This window comes from Macrobrachium nipponense, chromosome 37 (assembly GCF_015104395.2).
Source record: "Macrobrachium nipponense isolate FS-2020 chromosome 37, ASM1510439v2, whole genome shotgun sequence".
NCBI classification, from domain to species: Eukaryota; Metazoa; Arthropoda; class Malacostraca; order Decapoda; family Palaemonidae; genus Macrobrachium; species Macrobrachium nipponense.
This window is the reverse complement of record NC_061097.1, coordinates 49,485,677-49,509,738: the sequence shown is the minus strand read 5'-3', so window position 1 is coordinate 49,509,738 and position 24,062 is coordinate 49,485,677. Positions and strand designations below refer to the sequence as shown.

General features: G+C 36.0%; 1 protein-coding gene across 1 annotated transcript in view; it reads left to right on the top strand.

Moving 5' to 3' along the window:
* Positions 1–6,264: 6,264 nt before the first annotated feature.
* The window catches only part of LOC135209255 (transient receptor potential cation channel subfamily A member 1 homolog), a 32,613-nt gene continuing 14,815 nt past the window's right edge, over positions 6,265–24,062 (top strand). Inside the window, exons 1-13 of the mRNA XM_064241964.1 lie at positions 6,265–6,366; positions 8,884–8,924; positions 10,075–10,123; positions 10,404–10,500; positions 11,675–11,880; positions 12,484–12,527; positions 14,991–15,160; positions 17,694–17,852; positions 18,817–18,939; positions 20,222–20,353; positions 22,410–22,537; positions 22,720–22,876; positions 23,596–23,795. Coding sequence (XP_064098034.1) covers positions 8,888–8,924; positions 10,075–10,123; positions 10,404–10,500; positions 11,675–11,880; positions 12,484–12,527; positions 14,991–15,160; positions 17,694–17,852; positions 18,817–18,939; positions 20,222–20,353; positions 22,410–22,537; positions 22,720–22,876; positions 23,596–23,795 — 1,502 coding nt within the window. The 5' untranslated portion in view covers positions 6,265–6,366; positions 8,884–8,887. The remainder of the gene's footprint in view (positions 6,367–8,883; positions 8,925–10,074; positions 10,124–10,403; positions 10,501–11,674; positions 11,881–12,483; positions 12,528–14,990; positions 15,161–17,693; positions 17,853–18,816; positions 18,940–20,221; positions 20,354–22,409; positions 22,538–22,719; positions 22,877–23,595; positions 23,796–24,062) is intronic.

Sequence of the window (24,062 nt, the reverse complement as noted above, 5' to 3'; positions counted from 1 at the left end):
ACGTAGCAAAACTTTCATGCACAATCGATGAGCGTTACAGTTCTTATGAAGGAATTCTAAAATAATACATCCTTACTAAGCTGAACTGCATAATCACAACGATCTTTTAGGTAACAAGAATTAGCAATGGGATAATATGATGGATTAATGAGCGTGTCATAACGTAGAAGCGTCAGAATAACAGAAAATATCACCATATTCCATAACATAAATAATGGCATATTTCATAAAAATAATTGCATATTTCATAACAAAAATAATTGCATATTTCATAACATAAATAATTGCATATTCCATAACATAATTAATGGCATATTTCATAGCATAAATTCCATGAACTGACAAAGCAAATGGCTTATGCTTTGTAGGAAAAGTTTAAGTGCCGACGAAATAAATATAGCACTACGTACTTTAAAGTTAAAGTTAGTGTATACACACACACACACACACACACACACACACACACACACACACACACACACACACACACACACATATATATATATATATATATATATATATATATATATATATATATATTATATATATATACTATAGATATATATATATACAAAACACTATATATATTTATGTATATATACATTATATATATTCTGGAAAAGCCATAATGCAATAATCAATGATACCTGGATGTTATGATTTATACTATTACAAGTTCCTTTAGTCCTGGCCTACATTATGAAAACTCTCGATGAAATCGTTTCCTCAATCCCTTACCACTCGCCCCCCTCCCCCCCACCCACCCCCCACTCTCTCTCTCTCTCTCTCTCTCTCTCTCTCTCTCTCTCTCTCTCGTATGAAATTAGGTATCAATAGAGTATGCTTATGAGATAGCTTAAGAGCAATAAAAAATAGAGTTGTACAGTATGCAGCAAAACTCGTGTGACTTTTTTATTTTTGTACTGGACAAGCGTTGTTCTCAAGTTGCCACTTAGTATTAAATCTCGTATTTTATAAACGTGTATATATGAGGAAAAGTTGGTCACTTGTTATATAGAATCTTATAATTGAAATATATTGGAACCTGAAAACCAAAAATATTTCACGCTACAATATTTCTGAACGAAAACTAAATACGTTACTGTAGCATGAAAACCTCAGATCACCGTGACTTCCATGTTCCATGAGTCGTGTGGAATCGTCAGTCTGGACACTGTGAAAGAGGACATCGCGATGGAGAGCAAGAGAAAAGTTGAGCAGAGCATAGTCTAATGATAAAAATGGGTGCATTTGGGATATGAATTCGAAGTTATTACTTTTAGCTTTTGTGGCTTTGTGTATAAAGCAAATGTTAGTCGAGATCATGAATTCGATACTTGCAATAAATTATGGCTTAGGCTTAGGTTATAGCTAGTGCTACATAAGTCTAGTCTCCCGAGGGGTTTCTTCAGTTTGAAGAAAAGTAAATAATAAATAACTGAATAAATAAGCGAGGTGAAGAGTAATCTTCGCTATTAGAAACACAACTAATTTATATTATTTTACTTTTACTTTAGGAATGGAAGGCTATAATCAGGTCGGATATTATCAGCTACAACTGTCGAGTGCAGATTCTACAGAATGACAACTGCAACGTATTATAAACAATAATGGCTAGGCCAATGCTATTGGCTTTATAACATACTGGGCTATATGCCAGACAGCAACAAGTTGCATCAAATCTTTGTAACTTATGAAGGGTGTCTATAAGACCATAAAGCAGGATTTGTGAAATTCTTCCACAGTCTTGGTGTGGTATACTTCCGTCATTATTTTCTTCATAGGCCTATAGGCTTAATGAGAATGATATAATCGAGAAGCGCGAAGTGCACTTGGCCTACGGGTAAGGCAAGCTAAGCCATTGGCGGGCCACTATGCACCCTTCACCAGTTGGGTCTAATGAAATCTTAGGTAGATCTCAAGAAATGTAACTTAGTAAAGGCATTAATAAACCAAGCAGCAAATAATGAATAATGATGATGATAATAATAACGGTACTTAGTAAAAGGCATTAATAAACCAAGTAGCAAACAATGAATATGATTGATAATAAAAACGGTATAGGTTAAGTAAATGGTATACCAATATAATATTTTTAAAAAATACGTATAATTCTTTGAAATACATAGTCCCTGTGAAAAATAATATACAAATTCCAGCAAAACAAATAGAGTAAACACAACCTCGTCTTTTAAAACACGTCATACATATATAGCTACACATACATACATACATACAGAGAGAGAGAGAGAGAGAGAGAGAGAGAGAGAGAGAGAGAGAGAGAGAGAGAGAGAGAGAGAGGGTTAATTAATATTTAGTATGTGAGCCTAGGTTGTCTATTACCGAATTAAGCCGTCTAGGAATACTGTCAACCAGTCTACTGCAAATATTTTCCCCACGCATTGACTCCCACACTGACAAGCAATGGCTTATGATGGCTTGTTTACTGTTCAGAACGGAGCCATCCCATTCCTTTGTCATAATGGCCCATAAATTTTCAATGGGATTGAGATCCGGAGATTTTGCAGGCCAGTCGATCCGAATAACTTCTGGATGCTGCTGTAACCACTTTCTTACTGGCATGCTATTATGAACAGAGGAGTTGTCCATTGCCAAGAATATGGGCAACGGTTCCGGAATCAGTAGCATCCTAACAGATGGAATCAGCACCTCGTCAAGAATGTCAAACATACTGCCTGCCATTTAATCGCTCATGGATTGGCACTAAAGCACCTGGTCCGCAAAGACGCCATCCAACCCAAAGGCCAGCGGTTATCCTCCCACTTCGTCGATTTGGTTCTACATATTTATCCTCAAATCTGAAAAAAATAGAGAGAAGGATTTAGAGAAAATATAAATTTACAGATATTCGGAGAGAAACAATGACAGTGGGCTTACTTTTAAATATAAAAGAAAACTGTTTTAACTGCAGTTCTTCCTCTCATCAATAGATCTTATGGATTAGAAAAAAAGAACTGGCGCTTTTATTAAGCCATACTTTCAGTAATATTGCTATAACACCGAACTTTTAACTTTTAAGACTTGAAGTGCATTGTTAAGAAAACACTATAAGGTTATTCTATAAAACTATGTATATATATATATATATATATATATATATATATATATATATATATATATATATATATATATACAGTTCTTTAATATGCATTTAACCAAAACTTATTTAAATATTAGAAACAGCTACGTCAGTTGTATTTTCTGCCAGACTTAGTTTTACAGTGAAATAATTAAAAGAAATCTTTGGTTGTAGGCCTAATAGTATATATTATGAATTCGGAAAAGAGGCATAAGGAAAGTTGTCATAGCATAGTAACCTTAAACGACTTTTAAGTCAGTGCAATGTGTATTCAAACATTCACGAGACTCGAAGGAAAGCTAGCACGAACTTCCTCTGCGACTGGTTTCCCGCCAAGCAACACTTCGAAGCGCAGGCGGTCGAAGCGGAGGCGGGATTTTATAGACATTTAAACTGCTTCCTCAGTAATGACAATTCCCAACTCCCACCCTAGGTCAGATTAATTTATATCTTCTCTTGCATTATTTCTCCCTGATTACATCGTAACTTCCATTAAAGATATTTGTCAGCAGGTTTAAAAACCAGTGTAAGAGGAATTACTATTCATTAAAGCTTTAGCATATATACAGACTAGGCCTATAATACAAAGTATATCAACACCTAGGCTACCACGTAAAAATATAAGGCAAAATAAGTAAATGTTCATTACCTGGTTTTTCCTGGACGCCAGCAGTGCAGTCTTCCCTGTTGGTCGTTGCAAAAAGTCTTCTCGTCACAAAATATAACAGTTTCCCAAAACTGCTCGCTCTTGGACAGATATTCGAGCGCAAACCCGAGACGATGGTCCATATGCGTCTGTGTAAGTAGAGGCTTGAGCGCAGGTTTCCTACATAGAAGACCAGCTTCTCGAAACCGACGTCTTACGTGTCAACTGATGTTTGTATATTTGTTTCTCGTTTCACTGAAAATGATGACGAAAACGGGTGTTTGGTTATAAAGTTAATTAACACTTCGTCTTCTTCTGCGGTTGTGCAGCGGGGTCTCCCAGATCTAGGGTGGCTTTTCAATCCTTCTCCGTCGTTGTATCGTTTTAGCCATCTATACACAGTTGTCTTGTTGATAATTAGACGATTAGCTATGTCTTTTTTTGAAAATCTGGCGAGATGCAGCTCAACTATAGCTCTCCTTGTTGGGGGTGACGTTTCCGGTCGCTGTCGGGTTGCTCCAACCATGTTTGGCAAATGACCACAGTTGACGTAATGTTAGGCCACGCCCACAACTACATCTCCGTTACGTTCATTACATTAAATAAATTACTATGATGGCTAACATGTAAAATTCGTTTAATATTTACGTCTTTTCATATTTACCATGATTAAAAACTACGGTGTTAATGTTTTTTCTAATGACCTAGCTATATTTTGATAAAAAATATATAACATTATACTATAAAACCATGCTAAATGAACTGTATCTTTTTATGAGCGAAGTTCCAAAATGTTTCGCCGTTGCAATTCAGTGTCATTAGAAATGTGAAGAAGGTAAGAGTTGCCAGTTAGTCACTTTTTGAACGAAAATCACTGAAATCGGGTCACTCGAGTTTTGCTGCATACTGTACATAAAAAAAAAGAAAAAAAAATCTAATACACTGACTGTCTTACGCCCCTTTTGTAAGTTACCCTTAAAATTTGTGTCGGACTTATAGAAAACGAGCATTATGACGTTAAAGAAAATGTATCAATAATTATGGGTGGCTTAATAAAATCGTTCGTAACACTTTCGCCACAACTAAAATATTTACGGCAACAAAATATATCGTATGTTTTATTTAAAAAAAAAAAAAAATACCGAAGTTTCTTCGACGCAATCGAGTTTTTTGTACAGAGTGTAACGCTTTATGAAACTTTCAGCCACGGCCCTGTGGTGGCATGAGTTGTTGGCACCTATAGCGGTGCGGACGCACGATCATGGCTAACTTTAATCTTAAATAAAATAAAAACTACTAAGGCTAGAGGGCTGCAATGTGACATGTTTGATGATTGAAGGGTGGCTAATCAACATGCCAAATTGCAGCCCTCTAGCCTCAGACGCTTTAAGATCTGAGGGTGGACAGAAAAAGTGCAGACGGACAGACAAATAGCCCTCTCAATAGTTTTTTTTTTTTTTTCCCCGAAAGCTAAAATGAAAAAAAAAGACAATAAATTTCTTTAAAAATACCTCTATAGATATATATTATATATATATATATATTATATATTATATATATAATATAGATAGATAGATAGATAGATAGATAGATAGATAGATAGATAGATAGATAGATATAGATATAGATATAGATATAGATATAGATATAGCTATAAATATAGATGATATATATATATATATATATATATATATATATATATATATATATATATAATTCTACATATAGATACGCACATATACTATACACACACATGGTTTTTCCCATATCGGCAAGTTGCTTTTTAGTACCTTCATTTGCAAGTAAAGGGCCAAGATTTAATTTAAATATTAGTTATTGGTAACAATACCTAGACTTTAAAAAATCAACCGAAGGATTAAGTATAATTTAGCCTTTAACAACCGCCTCCACGAAGTATTTCTCCCTGGAGAAGTGATCCTTTTGACCAATTAATCGGCAATAAAAAAAAAAAAGGTGAGGTATGGGGGGGAGGGGGATGGACACTGTTTGGTCAAAACTGCAGCACCTGCGAACCTAGCAAGCGGCCGGAAATTTGCTGCACTATGGTTGGCCGTCGGTGACGTCATGAACTGCACTTGTCTACGAAACGGAGTTGTTGCGCTGTGGCACAAACATACGGAAATAAATAAATAAATATATATAGATATATTTATATCGATTAGACTCTGTTTTCAGTATAATTATACAGGTATTGAACTTCCCGACTCTTTAGGCACGTACAACTGAACATCGGGTGAACTGCTACTAGGCCTATACAATCTCATTTATATGCTTTACCATGAAGAAAAAAAAAATACGTAAAAAAACTGTCGAACCTCCACACCACATACTACACATCAAGCCCTTTTATGACGGCACAATCTGACCGAGGCATTACGATAAGTGTAATTAAAAATTCAGAGCAGCTATACATTATCGTAAGATTTACTCTCCCTTGCCCGTGAAGGTCGTTATTGTCCCTTTTGACTCCTATCTTATCAGTCTTTTATATCCAGTGGCTGGTACTAGGTTCCGTTCCCTCGCTCTCTACAGAAAAAGAAAGAATTCTACAGTTTTATTTTATATAATACATAGGTGCAGAACTGCTAAAGCTTTCAGAGTAAGTTTCTTCTATTAGAGTTTCTTTAAATTCTTTAGTCAATCCGGTCGGTGAACTACAAAGCCTCGATTTGACTAACTTTTAGCGTCTAGTCAAGTCGTCTGGCTTACGCGCAGATCTTCATTTTGTCTTACTTTGCTTTTGTTCCAAGTCTTTGCGGGTCCTCTAGTTCGCCTTATTTGGCTCAGTTGGCGTAATTTTAAGCTTTATCTAGTTCATTCTGATGTAATGTATGCGGGCATAGAAACCTTTAATATGTTTGCCACACTACAAGTTTCAACTCTATTCGTTTGATGAACAAATCTTTTATTAGGTATGGCAGGAGTGAATGGAGTCTATACATAATTCTTTGGTGAACAACAAGCCTGCAGCTGATAAGTGTGGCAAGACTATTGTTTTACTTTCTAAGTGACTGTATTCGTTAAATTCGATTTTACTGTAAATGGGTGAATCTTGGGACGTTCTCTAGAGATTACAATATATCTTTACGACTTTTACGCAGTCAAATCGCATTTAAACTCTAACGTTTTGCCTGTAAATGTAAATTTTCAAAATCATAAGCGCACATGTACTGCACTTGAAGTTCCAGGTTTTGTTTGCAGTTAAGCTAACACATTCGGTAATGATTCAGAGATTTATAATTTCATGTGACCTTATATGTGACCCTGCTTACATACTTTCACACTTTGTGCGAAGATAAGAAGTCTAAGCTTTAGACGTCCACGTTTTTCTCACAACGATACTCACGTATTTAACAAGAAGGCTTACAACCCATTACTAATGAAGATGTCTTATCATTTTCTGATAAAATGAATGACAAACGATTTTTCCTTTCAAGATACTAAAAAAATAAAAAAATAAAATAAAAATAAACACGAATATTGAAGGGGCTCAATCCTTCTTGCTTTATCTTGAGATCTTGATCCCTGAAGTATTTCGTGTCTGATAAACGGACGAAATGAAAAGATAAACGCGCTAGGTTGTGTCAGTACACTTGTAGAAATATTAATTTTCTGTGGATTTAGATAAAAGGCGTATGAATATATTAGTGGTATAATTAGTCTATATATATATATAATATATATATATATATATATGTATATATATATTATATATGTATATATATGTATACATATAATATATATATATGATATATATATATATATATATATAATATATATATATATATATATATATATATATATATATATATATATATATATATATATATATATATGTTTGTTGCTAGTTGCTATTCTATCCACTTCTCTAATCCTTCCCCTTGCTCCATTTCATACTCATATATGAGGTTCCTGTTTTATGAAGTTTCCAAGAGAAAAAAACTTTAAACGATAAATAAGGAAGAATGAATATGGTAAAGTAAATAAGTAAATAATAATATAAATGCTAAAATAACTACTAAGTGAGGTCCATAACATTCGCACCAAGTTCTAACTTCTGAAGTTCCAACGATTTGGCGACATTTTCGGGAAGATCGTACAAAGACTCTGTCGCAACAGAAACTTCTGTGTTGCTGAACCTCACGTATAGTTAAAAGGCACGACTGTTAAAATAACCGGATCGTTCCTTAGAATGTGACTCCCAAGAGTTTTCGGGATCATAGTCTATGACTAATGTTTCTTGGGGGTCATTATCTTCACGTTATTTACAGTCTTTTGTTTATCTTTTCACGGTCATCCCAACTGGCTTATATTAAACGCGCCTTTGCAAAGGTGGATACATACCGAGTTTTAAAAAAAACCCTTGTGGGTCACTATCCAGGAAATGTCTAAACTTGACTTGCTTTACTAATTGCTATTATCTTTTCAAGTTATGTGCTGAAAGAGAGATTCAAATGGGATATGTCAGCGAGTTGCACAGCAGTCTCGCTTTGATTTGATTTGGTTTATATAGATTTTTTGGCCTTATGCCAAGCACTGGGGCAACTAAGGCCATTCGGTGCTGAAGCGGAAATTGGCAGTAAAAAGAGTTGAAAGGTTTTACTAGAGGAAAACCACGCAGTTGTACTATGAAACAATTGTTAAGAGAGGATGAACAGTAAGATGGAAGAAAGAGAATATGAACGGAGGTACAGTAAAATGAATGAAAGTAGTTGCAACTAGGGGCCAAGGGGACGCTGCAAAGAACCTTAAGTAATGCCTACATTGCACCGAATGAGGTGTACTGACGGTGCTACCCCCTTACGGAGAGAGCAGGCTCGGCATTCGTCAACCCCGCTCCCTCCCAGAGTTACTCACTATACATCAGTAACCAATGTTTTGTACTTTTCAGAGCCTTTTTTAAATGACGAATTTTGAAATATTCTAATTTCCTGCAATCCTTTCTTCTCAGTGTGTGTATAATAACGGTGAGTATTGAGGAATGAATTTCATTAGGTGACTCTTTGGTAGCTATCAAAGCCACCCTGACCTAAAGCCAAAGGTTTTATAATGCTATTCCGAAGCGCCATTTTACTGATGCGCTGACGAAAAGACTGACTCCAATTTTCCGTTACAGGTCGATGGGGCAGGCAGCTTCAGAACAGAAAAACAGAAATGGTACGAAAACTCTCTCTCTCTCTCTCTCTCTTAGAAGCCGTGACGTAAAAGGGCCTCTGTGAAATTCCGCCATTCATGTCTGTCCCGTGCTTTCGCTTTCTCTAATCCCCACGGATCTCCAGTCTCCCCTCAAATAGTTCTTATCCAAGTACGTCAGGGTCTTCCACCCTTATTGTTGCCCACAGGAGCCCAGCTAACCTTGGCTAACACGATCATATGCCAATCTTCTTCCTTACGGTATCATTTCTAACTACACCCTGTCATTTTACTCCTAATATGGCACTCCAAAGCTTTATTCTCTGGTCGACAGAATCCTTTAGATAAAGTTTCATTGTTGTTGCATGATTCGTGACTGTTCAACAATACAGACCGCACTAGACTTATGAATAGTTTTACTTTCGTACCGAACTTCAGTCCGTTTCATTTCCTATTTCCAAATCTTATTCAGCCTGTATAAATAAATATATATATATATATATATATATATATATATATATATATATATATATATATATATATATATATATATTATATATATATATATATATATATATATATATATATATATAGTATATATATATATATATATATATATATATATATATATATATATATATATATATATATATATATATATATATATATATATATATATATATATATATATATATATATATATATATATATATATATATATATATATATATATATATATATATATATATATATATATATATATATATATATATATATATATAATATATATATATATATATATATATATATATATATATATATATATATATATATATATATATATATATATATATATATATATATATATATATATATATACTATATATATATATATATATATATATATATATATATATATATATATATATATATATATATATATATATATATATATATATATATATATATATATATATATATATATATATATGTATATGATATATATATAATATAGCCTTTATACAGACACACACACACACACACACACACACACACACACACACACACAACACACAGAGAGAGAGAGAGAGAGAGAGAGAGAGAGAGAGAGAGAGAGAGAGAGAGAGAGAGACAGAGAGACAGAGAGAGAGAGAGCCTTAAATTTTCCTTTCAGCGGACATCGTAGTGATTCCCTACACAGATTCGGATCAAGATGCATACACGTGAGTAAAATTCTCTGATTGGGAGCATTAATGAATTCAAGAATGAAGCCCCGTTTTCACGATAGGATCATAGTTAGTCCAGGTTAGATAAGGAATGATGAGTTATTAGATTATTTAGGTTAGTTAGGAAATGTCAGGTTACCCTAAATGATCTAACCTTACATTGGGGTTAATGACCCTTATCAAATCTTTTGGGCTTGATTATACTTAGTGACCCTATTATTTTCATTTCCATTTTAATGCGGGCGGTAATTAATCTCCACTCTTCTCTTTGCACAAGACCTCTCTCGAAAGAGTGTCAGGACAGGTTATGCAAGGTCAATATTCTGAGCGAGAATTACTGCGTCCAGCGTGACCTAAATCAGACGCTACATCAGGTAAGCGCCAGAGTCCTGAGTTAATGCCTAATCTTTGGCTACGTAGTGATAAACTTTATCAAGTCGCAAAGATATGTTAGAATATTTATGAATCAGTGTTGGTTTTTATCTTCACCAGTAATATGCCTTGATGGTATTCTCTAAAACTCACAGACTTAAGTGGCCTCTCTCATTTCACCCGCAATAGGGACAAATGGTGTTGGTTTTTTCTTCTTCTTTATTTTAATTAAAAAGTTACAAATCTCTGAAATTTTATCAGAAAAAATTACCATAACAGTGCAGCATCATTTGAGAAAGGTAACGTATCTAAGATATAACAACAATGAGCGGAAATCTCAGTTTTTATATGCTTCCTATGATATGAAAGATTCTAATGATTTGCTAAAGCATGGAAACACTAAGAGGAGCAATGGAACTGTATTTGAGGCAGAGATCATGCCGTGGATTTTCATCGTCAGAAAGGTTACGTTAAATGAAGCAAATATACAGTTTCTCTTTTCCTTAAGACTTGTACCTTCCATATTTTTTTTTTCTTTTTTGCTCAAAATATAATTGTAGTTTCACACTTATTCGTTTTGTCAGTCGACTAAGACCTCCATGATTGTCCCGAATTTTATTCCATCTATTTTTTTTTTCTCTTTACATACATACTTTCCTAAAGGCAGTAAACCAAAACCTGACCACTTGATTTACTCACACACAAGCACACACACACCCCTTGGCCATAATTTTTTATCGTCACAAACTTTATATAAGCATCGTCATAGAATTCTTTACGTTTCTGTTTATTATTATTATTATTATTATTATTATTATTATTATTATTATTATTATTATTATTATTATTATTATTATTATTATTATTATTATTATTATTATTAACCAAATCGTCGAAGACGCTTCTCTGGTCCTTTAATATCACTTTAAAATATATCTTACTTGAATAAGAATTCCATACATTTCCAAAGAGAGGCCACATTCCCTACTTCAATACCTATGTCACACATTTCCTACTCCAATTCATTATATCATTCATTTGTACAGAGGTGGCCACAATTTCCGATCCACTACGTATGTCGTACATTTGCGACAATAAAGAGAATTCCACAGTTATCACCAAATTGAATTCTCTATATATCTTAAAAGAGATCATCAACGTCCCAATTCCAAACAGCTGGCAGAGCTGGGTAAGACGGACACGGTGCGCATGAAGCTGAAAGAAGGGTTTTGCCCAAACAAGTTGGATGGAGACCAGCTAGCACCCCTGCACTACGCCGCTCGCTACAACCACGCGGAAGCAGTCAAGCTACTGCTGGAGTACGGCGCCGACGTGAACATCAAAGGGCAGGACGAGAGGACGCCCCTGCACTATGCCGTCAGGTAAACAAACAAGGACGTCTTAACCTTTAGTAATTATAGTAGATTCACATCAACCGTGCATTTGATGTCTACTAGGCCAGTCCCTTACGACGCTCCTGATTGGCCGTTGATAAGCCAATCAAAGGGCTGGAAACTCTCAGTCCCTCTCGAGAGTTCACATAGGCAGGATATATGTTCCACCGCTAATGAAAGACGTATCCCTCAGGAGAGGTAGAAAATACATTCTGCCTATGTGCACTCTCGATAGAGACTGAGAGTTTCCAGCCCTAAGAATGGCTTATCAACAGCCAATCAGGAGCGTCGTAAGGGACTGGCCTAGACATCGAATGCACGGCTGATGCGAAATGCTTTGCCTAGTGAACTCGGGTTTGACCTGCGGAGACCTTCACGAGATTAGATTACATTCCATAATGTGTAATAGTATACTGTGCTTCTCTCTCTCTCTCTCTCTCTCTCTCTCTCTCTCTCTCTCTCTCTCTCTCTCTACTCAATCGGAAACTAATTAAATACCCCTGCTAATTCAATGTGAATGTGCAACACTATTAATAAATATTATATGCTACTAATGACAATGGCAGTAAAACTGAATCTACGTTTCAACAGATCTCGACAGCAGCCCAGACAAGAAGCGACCCAGATTCAGACTGGTGAGTAAAAGGATCGAAGACTCTTATGACGCCAAATTACATAAAGCAATTAATCAATCAATCAATTAAATCCGAGAGTCGCATGCAAATATATCGGACTTTACTCGTGTCGTTGTGGAATTTATAGGTACAAATATGTACATAGTACGCATTTATGCGTGAAACGTTTTGGCGTGCATAAGCAAATTATAACGAATATCTATGTATGTATATATATATATATATATATATATATATATATATATATATATATATATATTATATATATATATATATATATAGATACATATTCATATATATACATATATACTATATATACGTATATACTATATATATATATATTATTGAATTCTTATTACATCACCGTGGCATTTTATATACACAAATATGCATCTACAAACATCGTTTAATATCCAATTCCCTCTACTTCGGGAACACCACCAAAACCACCGAAGTGGAGTTATGATTGATAATTGATCCACTAGGGACTTGGGAGACTCGAGCACCCGATTGTACCTCTCAACGACTTTCAGTCGATGGGCGAATCACTCCGCTGTCAAGAGCGGTTAGCGCGTCGACTGAAAGTTGCATCGAGTTGATGATGCGTACAGTCAGGCGTTCGAATCTCTCAACTACAGAGCCGTTCACAAGTCATAATTCCCCTTCGAGTTGCGTTTTACACGACATTTGTAGCTTTATATAGTGGATCCATGAAGTCCCAGTACCATTACAAGTATTTATTGCTCAGGATGGTACTGGAACTTAATGGACATTCTGTATCTGTGTATACTGTATGTTACAGTAAGACTGTGAAACCAGGCATTTCACGAAATTCCCTGTAATTGTCAGGGAATCCATGAAATCACCAATTCAACTTTGGAACATTTGATCCCCGAGATTTCTGTATGATTTATCTAAACTGTTTGAAAGACGTCTCCCTCAGGAGCGGTGGAACATGCACCTTGCCTATGTGAACTCTCGAGAGACTGAGAGTTTCCAGCCCTGTGATTGGCTTATCAACAGCCAATTAGGAGCGTCGTAAAGGACGGGCCTAGACATCAAATGCACGGTTGATGTGAATCTACAATAGCCTGAATAGCCTGTGGGGATCAATGTCTTTAAGTGAATTGGTTATTTTACGAATTCCCTGGCTTCACAGTCTTACTGTAACACATACATATGCACACACACACACACACATATACATATACATATACATATACATATATATATATATAATATATATATACAAGTATATATATCACTTAACATTTACTTTAAGGTGTTTAAATTACTCAGGTCAACTCTTCGTGGTCCGGGTACTTCCATTCACGTCATTTCTGCCTGAAGATTCCCTGCTGTGCTGTCAAAATAGCGTTCCAGTACTGTCATAAATACAGGTATTGCGGAATTATTGAAATTCAAGATACTGGTGTCAAACCCGTTCCATTTTTACCTCACTTTAACAAAAAAAAATCTCACTGGACGAAAAATAATGAAATCGCGCAATTAATAAAATACGAGGGTAAACCGCATCGAGAACAATTAAAGCAAATTAAAAGAAATAGGTAATGATAAATAGATAACTTGCTATTTTACAGCAAATAAATTTAAAGATAACAGCTTCCTTTTCCACTCTAAATATCATTAAAAAAAACACTTTATTGTGGCTATCTGCAATTTCCCATTAGCTGCTTTTTCCACTTTAAATGTGATCTTCAAAATCCTCTTTATTGTGGCTATCTGCCATTTCCCAGTAACTACCTATTCCACTTTGAATATGATCTTCAAAAACCTCTTTATTGTGGCTATCTGCCATTTCCCAGTAACTACCTATTCCACTTTGAATATGATCTTCAAAAACCTCTTTATTTTGGCTATCTGCCATTTCCCAGTAACTACCTATTCCACTTTGAACATGATCTTCAAAATCCTCTTTATTGTGGCTATCTGCCATTTCCCAGTAACTACCTATTCCACTTTGAACATGATCTTCAAAATCCTCTTTATTGTGGCTATCTGCCATTTCCCAGTAGCTACCTTTTCCAGTTCAGTTAGGATGGAAAGGACCCTGGATGGATGGGAGAGGGTTGGTGAGAGTTCTGGAATGAAGTTCAATGTGGTTTTTAAAAAGTTTCTGGCAGACTTAACCCCTTTAATCTTCCCAGTAAACAAAGGCTAAGGTTGCTAGACCTACAGTCTCCTCCACAACAGGTGAGAGCTTGTGAGTGCCACCTATCCAACCCATCAGGGAGAGTTTTACTGTCATCATCAAAATCTGAATAACAGTACTTATTCTCCATAGTCCAAAAAACATGAAAGATGCCCTTCTCAGTTATACGTACGTTTATAAGGACCTGAAAAGTCGGTGCCATACAGAAATAATTTTTCTTTACGAGAAAAAAAATCGACCGAACTCCTTCTGCCAAGGCTCTCTAATTTTTTTTTTTTTTTTTTTTTCAGGAACAGAGTACAAACCCGTCGGCGAGTCGATGATCATCCTGTTGAGAAATAAAGGAGCAGATGTCAACGCTCAGGACAAATATGGACAAACCCCTCTCCACTTTGCTGCCATGACAGGCAACATGTCCGCCGCGCAAGATTTAGTGGAGACATGCGGGGCGCAAGTACAAGTAAGGCAGAATATCAATTAGTCATGGTTTGATAAACACAGCGTTTCCTTTTGCTATTTATTATCCAAACCTCACGGTACAAGATACAGTTCAGTACTGAATACTGAGAAATAGTATATACAGGAAGTAAACAATAGTTATGATAGTTAACAGCAAAAGCAGTTAAGAACTATTACAGCAATAATTAGCATAACAGTTATATGAATATTACTTCGGAGAATAACAATCGTTAGACAGTTAAGTATACAAACTATCTCACTCCCCTTCTTATTTATGAGACAATATATGAATAAAAGACGTTCTACCTGGGCCTGACTTCTTTGATGGTAAGGAGAACCAAAATCCTGCTTAATTCCAAACAGGTTACACACTGCCTTGAAGATATCAGCCGTAAAATGTGATCCTCTATCCGACGTTATGACACGGGGCACCCCAAACATGCAAATCCATCTTTCAACTAGAGTATCCACTGCTGTTTTTGCTGAACAATCCTCAAGAGGTACCAAAACAACATAGCGAGTCAAAATGTCTTGCATTTGAAGGATATAACGATATGGATGTGATGATGAAATGGGTATTACAGGTAGCCACTCTTCTTTCACGCCATAGGGATGTGTGTCTCTTCGGAGGCGTGGGTACGAATCCCACCGCTGCCACCAGTCATGGTTTGATAAACACAGCGTTTCCTTTTGGTATTTATTATCCAAACCTCACGGTACTAAATACAGTTCAGTACTGAATACTGAGAAATAGTATATACAGGAAGTAAACAATAGTTGTGATAGTTAACAGCAAAAGCAGTTAAGAACTATTACAGCAATAATTAGCATAACAGTTACATGAATATTACTTCGGAGAATAACAATCGTTAGACAGTTAAGTATACAAACTATCTCAAATTGCAGGTTCAACAGAAGTCGCGGCTTTCGTGTTTGCAAGTAATAGGAAACAACATTATAGATTAGATAGTGGTATGTCAGACAAAGAGAGATAAAATAATCTTCCCAAGTCAGGCTTTCAAGTTCGTAAAATATAGAAGACATTCAAGGTCGAAAAATCTGATTTCATCTGGCACTATTAATAGTGATGTTTCACAAGAACAGTGAACTTTACAGGTCCAGAAACCAAGAATAAACCACCATTTTGTAAGATATATTCTCAAGATGCCTTAATCTTCAAGATATCTTAAGTTATGGCCATAATACGTACGATTCAAATTATCAGTCCTTTTAGTCCAGACAAAAACTGGCTTTAAATTCAGGTCATTCGTCCACATCTTACTCTACTTCCTGTAAGGTCTTCGTTGTGATCCATTGCAGCTTGTGCTAGAATGTCAAGATTTGTTGCAAGTAAAACCTTCTTGCATCCGTGATTAGTTCTCAATGCCGAGATATTCACTATAATGAATGCTAAGACACGTTGATTTGGATAGTTTTTTTATAGTTTTTTCTCTGCCCCGTCTCTTCTGCAATTGCATAAAAGCCTAATATAAAGTCAAACCTTAAAATTGATACCCCATTTCCATATGTTATTTCAATTATATATTTTTTGTAGTTTAAATCAATAATGTCATTTGCATACATGAGGATTCAGGGTTCATTACCTTCTCCTAAATTCTTATAAACTATCATTACTATTACTGAACTACTACTTGTTGCACATAAACTTGAAACGCGCAGATGAAAGCAGTAACTGGAAAGGTAGAAATACCCCCTAATCAACAGGAGGGTCCAAGTTTAATATCAGGGAAACTGGAGAGCAACTTGACTGAAGCAACCAAGACAAAGCCCGTAGTTTCTGCTCTTGGAAATTATCTTTGTCACCCAACCACCCTAAAATACTTTTAATGGATTGGTGACGCCAGTTCGTGGTAGCAAATAAATCAAACTTTGGTAAATGCCGATCGTGAAATATGCATATGCACAGCAAGTATAATAACACATATGAGAAGTAGAATAGAAATTTTCGTATTATAAAGTTGTCCATCGGTACTATAGATTCACACCAACCGTGCATTTGATGTTTAGGCCAGTCCCTTGCCACGCTCCTGAATAGCTGTTGATATGTTGATAAGCCAATCACGGGCTGGCTGGAAATGCTCATTCTCTCTTGAGAGTTTACACAGGCAGGATGTATGTCCCACGTCTCCTGAAGGATACATCTTTCAAAAGTATCCCTCAGGAAAGGTGGAACTTACGTCCTTCATATGTGAACTCTCGAGAGTGAGTTTCCAGCCCTGTGACTGGCTTATCAACAGCCAATCAGGAGCGTCGTAAGGGACGGGCCTAAACATCAAATGCACGGTTGGTGTGAATCTACTATAGTACTTAAGGAGCTTGAGAGTAAGAATTGAAATTAAAATGACCAAATGTCTCAGAATCCACACAAACAAAATAGGATTCTAAATTCACAAAAATCTGCGCCGAATTACGCTAAGAACGCTGTGGTATACCCTTAAACAAACGCAAAAACCATTCCTTAAACGAAGAACTCCAACTCCAACAGAAGACAACCCAAACATTCCGTCTTGCAGATCGAAGACGCCCAGCACATGACTCCACTGATCGTGGCGGCTTCACACGGACACCTAGAAATCGTCGGTTTATTCCTCGATGTCGTCAGTGTGGATTTCCGCCAAGCAGACGCCTCGAAGCAGACGGCTTTGCACCACGCGGCTAAAGGTGGTCACGATGTGAGTAATGACCTGGACGAGTTTTAATAGGTGTTGTTGGGTGTTTATTTTACTCTTACATGTTGGTAAAGGAGGTTAATTTGTACACTTTGTATTTACCGAGACGAGTATGATCTGCTTATGCTTCCTCTTCTTCTTCCCAGCTTTATCCATATTCGAGGTCGCCGTTTGTAATGCGTCTCTTCCATCTACCTCTGTCCTGTGTCATTTCCTCCCATACTCCCTTCTCCCTCATATCATCTCTAATGCAATCTCTCCACCTGGTCTTAGGTCTTCCTCTCCTTCGTGTTCCATCCACCTCCACGTCCACCACTTCTCTTGCCATGTGTTGCTCATCTCTTCTCATCAGGTGGCCATTACCATCTTAACCTTGCCTCTTGCACTTTCTTTGATGCTTCAGTGACCTTTACTGTACCCCTAATATATTCAATTCTAACCCTGTCCTTTTTGGTTACTCCACTCATCCATCTGAGCATCCTCATCTCGGTTACGTCCAACTTTCTGCTCTCTGTTTTCCTTAGTGGTGCTGCTTACGCGTGGGTTGTTTATTTTGCTCTGTATGTCGGTAAAGGAGGTTAATCTTTATATTTACGCGCGTGTATTTTCTACACACTACCACAGGTGGTTAAGAGGTGAATAGTCACTTGGACAAGTATTAGGCCTAGTATGTATATTAACATTATTGGTGAACTCGTCCATTCTGCTCTAGGGGGATTCATCTCACACTGAACTAAATACTCTATATTGGCTTCTTTGTCGTGTCGCACAAAAATGAAAGTATCAAGACGGTTATGCACAATTTATCTGTCACTGCAGGTAATGAAGTTTCTTAATATAAAGGATGGGAACATCGCAACTACGGAGTATTAGCAATGATAATGTCCCTCAACTCTAATGACTAGTAATCCTTTAACATTCTATTAACTGCCAACAAAGATTAACATTTTCTACGTTCTTGCATCAGACCGTGGTGGAATTCCTGTTAGACAAGATGGAAGGGGTGGCTTATTTCCAAGAATTCCTCGAAGGACAAGACACCAAGCGGAAGACGCCATTGTACCACGCCGCCGGTAACGGACATGTGAAAGTAAGTCCTATTAGTAACGGACACGTGAAAGTGAGTTCTGTTAGTATCGACTGTGTGAAAGTGAGTTCTGTTAGTATCGACTGTGTGAAAGTGAGTTCTGTTAGTACTGACTGTGTGAAAGTGAGTTCTGTTAGTAGCGACTGCGTGAAAGTGAGTTCTGTTAGTAGCGACTGCGTGAAAGCAAGTTCTGTAAGTAACAGAGACGTGAAAATAAGTTCTGTTAGTAACGGACACGCGGAAATAAGTCCTGTTAGTAACGGACACGTAAAAGTAAATCCTGTAAGTAGCGACTGCGTGAAAGTAAGTTCTGTTAGTAACGGACACATGAAAGTAAGTCTTGTTGGTAACAGACACGTGAAAGTGAGTCCTGTTGGTAACGGACAAGTAAAAGTAAGTTCTGTTAGTAACGGACACGTAAAAGTAAGTTCTGTTAGTAGCGACTGCGTGAAAGTAAGTTATGTTAGTAACGGACACTTAAAAGTAAGTTCTGTTAGTAACGGACACTTAAAAGTAAGTTCTGTTAGTAACGGACACTTAAAAGTAAGTTCTGTTAGTAACGGACACTTAAAAGTAAGTTATGTTAGTAACAGACACACATGGATAACCAGCTATTGCGCAGAGATGTTTGATGATAATAACAGGACATTTTTCTCCTGTCTAGCTCCTAAATACGGAGTTGCCTCACGTAGTGCTAAAATAAAGGACTATGTAATGATATCCTGAATGATGCAATATTGCAACTCGTGTCCAAAGATGTGGACTTTCTTCCTACTCAAAAAAAAACAGCTTTGGTGTGTTTTAATAGTTGACATATTCAATCCTTCAAAAATATAAAGAATTAATAGCATCTCGCCATAATTTTTCCCTTTTTGATAAGAGCAAAAATATACTTTACTCCTGCTATTCCCAAATATTTTCCATAACCACGTCATTATTCTTATTCCTAATAAATAAACAATGTATAATTCGCTTTTATTACTTTAAAATACTAAAACATACATTCTAAAATTTTAAAAAACACATGATAAACCTCTACCATGATATTTTACCCCCTCCCCACAGCACCCACCCACCTTCTGCTGTAAAAAATACAAATCCCTCTTACCCTTCCTAAATAATAACCACGCGTACCTTCCCCTCAAAGGAAAATATAATATGAATTACACCTGATAATCCAAAAACAACCATCTAAGACTTGACTCAAAGTGTCAGTCACTCGACAGGGTCAAGCCTAATTACGCAATGCTTTACTCACTTCCTCCTCCCCCTCCCCCTCCCCCAGGTGGTGTCTCTTCTCTTGAAAGCGGGGGCAAATCTAAAGGCTGAAACCGTTACCATGGCGACCCCGCTACATGCTGCTGCCAGCGTCGGCAATGTTGACATTATTACATTAATCACTGACGCGTGTGCGAAGGTATGTGAGTATACATATATATATAAATACTTATCTATATATATATATATATATATATATATATATATATATATATATATATATATATATATATATATATATAATAAAAAGAGCAAATAAAAACGCAAAATATATATAGAAAATATTATATTTCAGAGACTGCTGTTTCTCTCTTCAGAGAGACAGCAGTCTCTGAAATATAGTATTTTCCCCCTATATGTTGACGTTTTAATGGGCTCCTTTTATATATACATATATATAATATATAATATATATATATATATATATATATATACATATATATATAATACATATATATATATATACATATATATATATATACATATATATATATTTCTATATATATATAAATATATATACACACGATATATATATATATATTACTATATATATATAATATATATATATATATAATAAAAGAAGCCCATTGAAACGTCAACATATATATATATATATATATATATATATATATATATATATATATATATATATACATATGACTGGTAAATATGATGTTACAACTATATATATATATATATATATATATATATATATATATATATATATATATATATATATGTATATATATATACATATATATATAATATATATATATGATATATATATATATATATATATATCATATATATATTAGTTGTATGTTAATGACACCAATACCTAAAAGTAGATTTTACTTCCAAAGGAACTCGTTCAACGATCTATCAACGAAAAACAATCTGGTATAAACAGGAAATTGCTTCTCTAATGTTAACTATAATTCACAGTATGTGCATAAATTCTATGTCCTTTAGAACTTCCTATGCTGATTTAACAATTGCAAAAAGAAAAGGCAAAACATAGCTCTCCTCCTCTCCTGTAAGTTGGTCACAGAAATCACTTTTTTTCAGTCATGTGAAACCCTGAGTCAAGGATAAATGCATAGTCATTGCCTTCTTTCCTGATAGGTAGTACATTTAATTCAGCATTCTCTGGAGGAAGCTGCTGGCGACTTTAACCTTCATTGCATAGGTGGAGCTCAAGTCGATCTCCAATTCCTCAAATTAAACCTTTCTTTACAAGGATTATTTACGAAGTGCTCTGACTTCTTTATTTCACAGTGGGATTCAAGGATTTACGTCTGTGATGCTCTGGATGCAGGCAAAACTTGCTACTTGTGAGGTTATTCTTCACCTCAGAACTCTCTCTCTCTCTCTCTCTCTTCTCTCGTCTCTCTTCCTCTCTTCTCGCTTCCTCTCTCTCTCTTCTCTCTCCTATTCGTCCATTGCTTAATAACAGCGCTCTCCTTACGAAGCAAGACTAGGTCCATTCTTGCACCAGTCTCTTCGTCACTTACTACTGTAATCTTCATCAGTCTGCCTCTTAACTATAGTAGATTCACATCAACCGTGCATTTGATGTCTAGGCCAGTCCCTTACGACGGTCCTGAGTGGTTGTTGATAAGCCAATGACAGGCCTGGAATCTCTCAGTCTCTCGCAAGAGTTCACAAGGGTAGGATCTATGTTCCACCTCTCCTGAGGTATAGCCTACGTCTTTGAGAGGTGGAACATACATCCTGCCTATGTGAACTCTCTCGAGAGACTGAGAGTTTCCCTGTGACTGGCTTATCAATAGCCAATCAGGAGCGTCGTAAGGGACTGGCCTAGACATCAAATGTAACATAACTGATATCAAAAAATAATAACCTAAATCCTCTAAGGCCATCACATCGCACCAGCTTATTCGGGTAAACCTCCAGTGAACATTGTCCAAGTTAATCATCTCTGTATTAGATTGTTTACTGACCAGCTTTTATTTATCTTGTTCTTTCTTATTCTTTACCTTCTCTAGCTTTGTCTTTTTCTCTCTCTGAATTGTGTTCGACAAATATTTGCGGAAATTCTCCTCCCCTACAATATACATATAGAATAGAATGTGCATATCTTGTGATGAGATTCCATGGGGAAAGGCTGAGAATTTTTTTTTTTAAAGTATGAGTGGGCATTTAGCTCTAACACTGAAACTAACCCTTTGTAGCAAAATGTGTACTGGGACGTACAAGACATTTTCCAACGAACCCCGCTGATGAATGCAGTTGCCGGCAACCACACAGAAGCCATCAAATTGCTGCTTAACAAACGAGCAAATATCAGACAGACAGACATGTAAGTATACCAACGGCATTTTCCCAAAAATGACAGTTTTCCAAACAATATTTCACTTTCTTACTCAATGGTGATAAGAAATGTAAATACGAATCTACACATGGGAAAGACATACAGTGGTGATTGCATCCTTAGCCTTGTGCTCAGACATTGATTATGTGATGACCTTACCAAATCTCCAGGAACCAGGCAACACCACTACTGATTGCTGCCCAGAACGGTCACGCTTCCGCCCTGCAGATCTTGCTGGCGAGGGGAGCAAACCCAAAAGCTGTTGATAAATTTGACAGATCTGCAATATATCACTGTGCTGAACAGGGGAAGAATGATGCCCTTGAGGTTAGTTACATGAAAGTTTCATGATGATTCTTTATTTGTCTTTTATTATACTGAAATTTATGACATGGGGCCGAATTCTTTCCGCGCCATACCATTTAGTAATGTCACTTAATAGTTATTTTTGAAGTCTTTTGAATAAAAAATATTATATTCAATAAAATCATATCTACCTTGTTTCTAATATCAAAAGCTTTAGCAGTGAAATCTTATCAGTAAACTGAAATACGTACGTCCAAAAATAAACAATTTCCAGCAGGTTTCGCTCAAAGAATTTTCCAAACACGTATTTTTCAGAATGTATTTCTAGACGTTATTGAAAAGAAGCCCCAATAAAGTTTGCTTGAAAGATATTCTTAACAGGATTTATTCCAAAGACTCAAGTGTTTTACGTAAATGCTAATCCAGTCTGGTTTTACTCATAAGAAAATAAAACCCAACAGCTTTTGAACACAGGGAAGCAAACTCCAAATAAAATAGAATAGAGGTAAACTTAAACATTTTTTGTTTAAATGCCAATCCCTGCTGGTTTTGTTTAAAAGCCAAAATGCGATCAGGCTTTGTATAAAAACTACTAGATTTTTATCAAAGACTGTATCCAACAAGTTTTTATTAAAAACCATCCCACCAAGTTTTAATTCAAAAGCTATTCCGAACAAATTGCGTTCAAAAGCGAGCCAACCCAGACAGAATTCGCGCTTAAATTAGCTATTCCCCAACAGGTTCTGTTCGAGAGCAAGTTATTCCCTTTTTCATTAATTGACGAAGTGGACTGCTACGGGCAGCCTCCGCTCCATGCTGCGGTCATGAAGGGTCACATGGAGACCATGGCATTCCTGTTAAATCACGGAGCGGTTCCAGACACCAAGAACGAAGAGCAAAATACGGTGTTGCATATAGCTTCCAAGAGAGGCTATGTTTGGTAAGGCAACACTCAAACGGCGTCTTTCTTTGAGGAAGATGACTTAGGCTAGAATGTTATCCGGCAGTTGTCATTCAGTATAGTCAATAGGACTAATTTGGCAATCAAACAATTTAAGAGTCGTTTAACATTCTATAGGCCAGTGGGTTATTCAGCCTAGAGTCATCGAGGTCTCCTGAGACGTATTACGGGTTTAACTTAGCATTTCAAATTCCATGTAGATTTTCACACTTTCTGGAATTTAAACTACACATTGTAGCTGAGAAA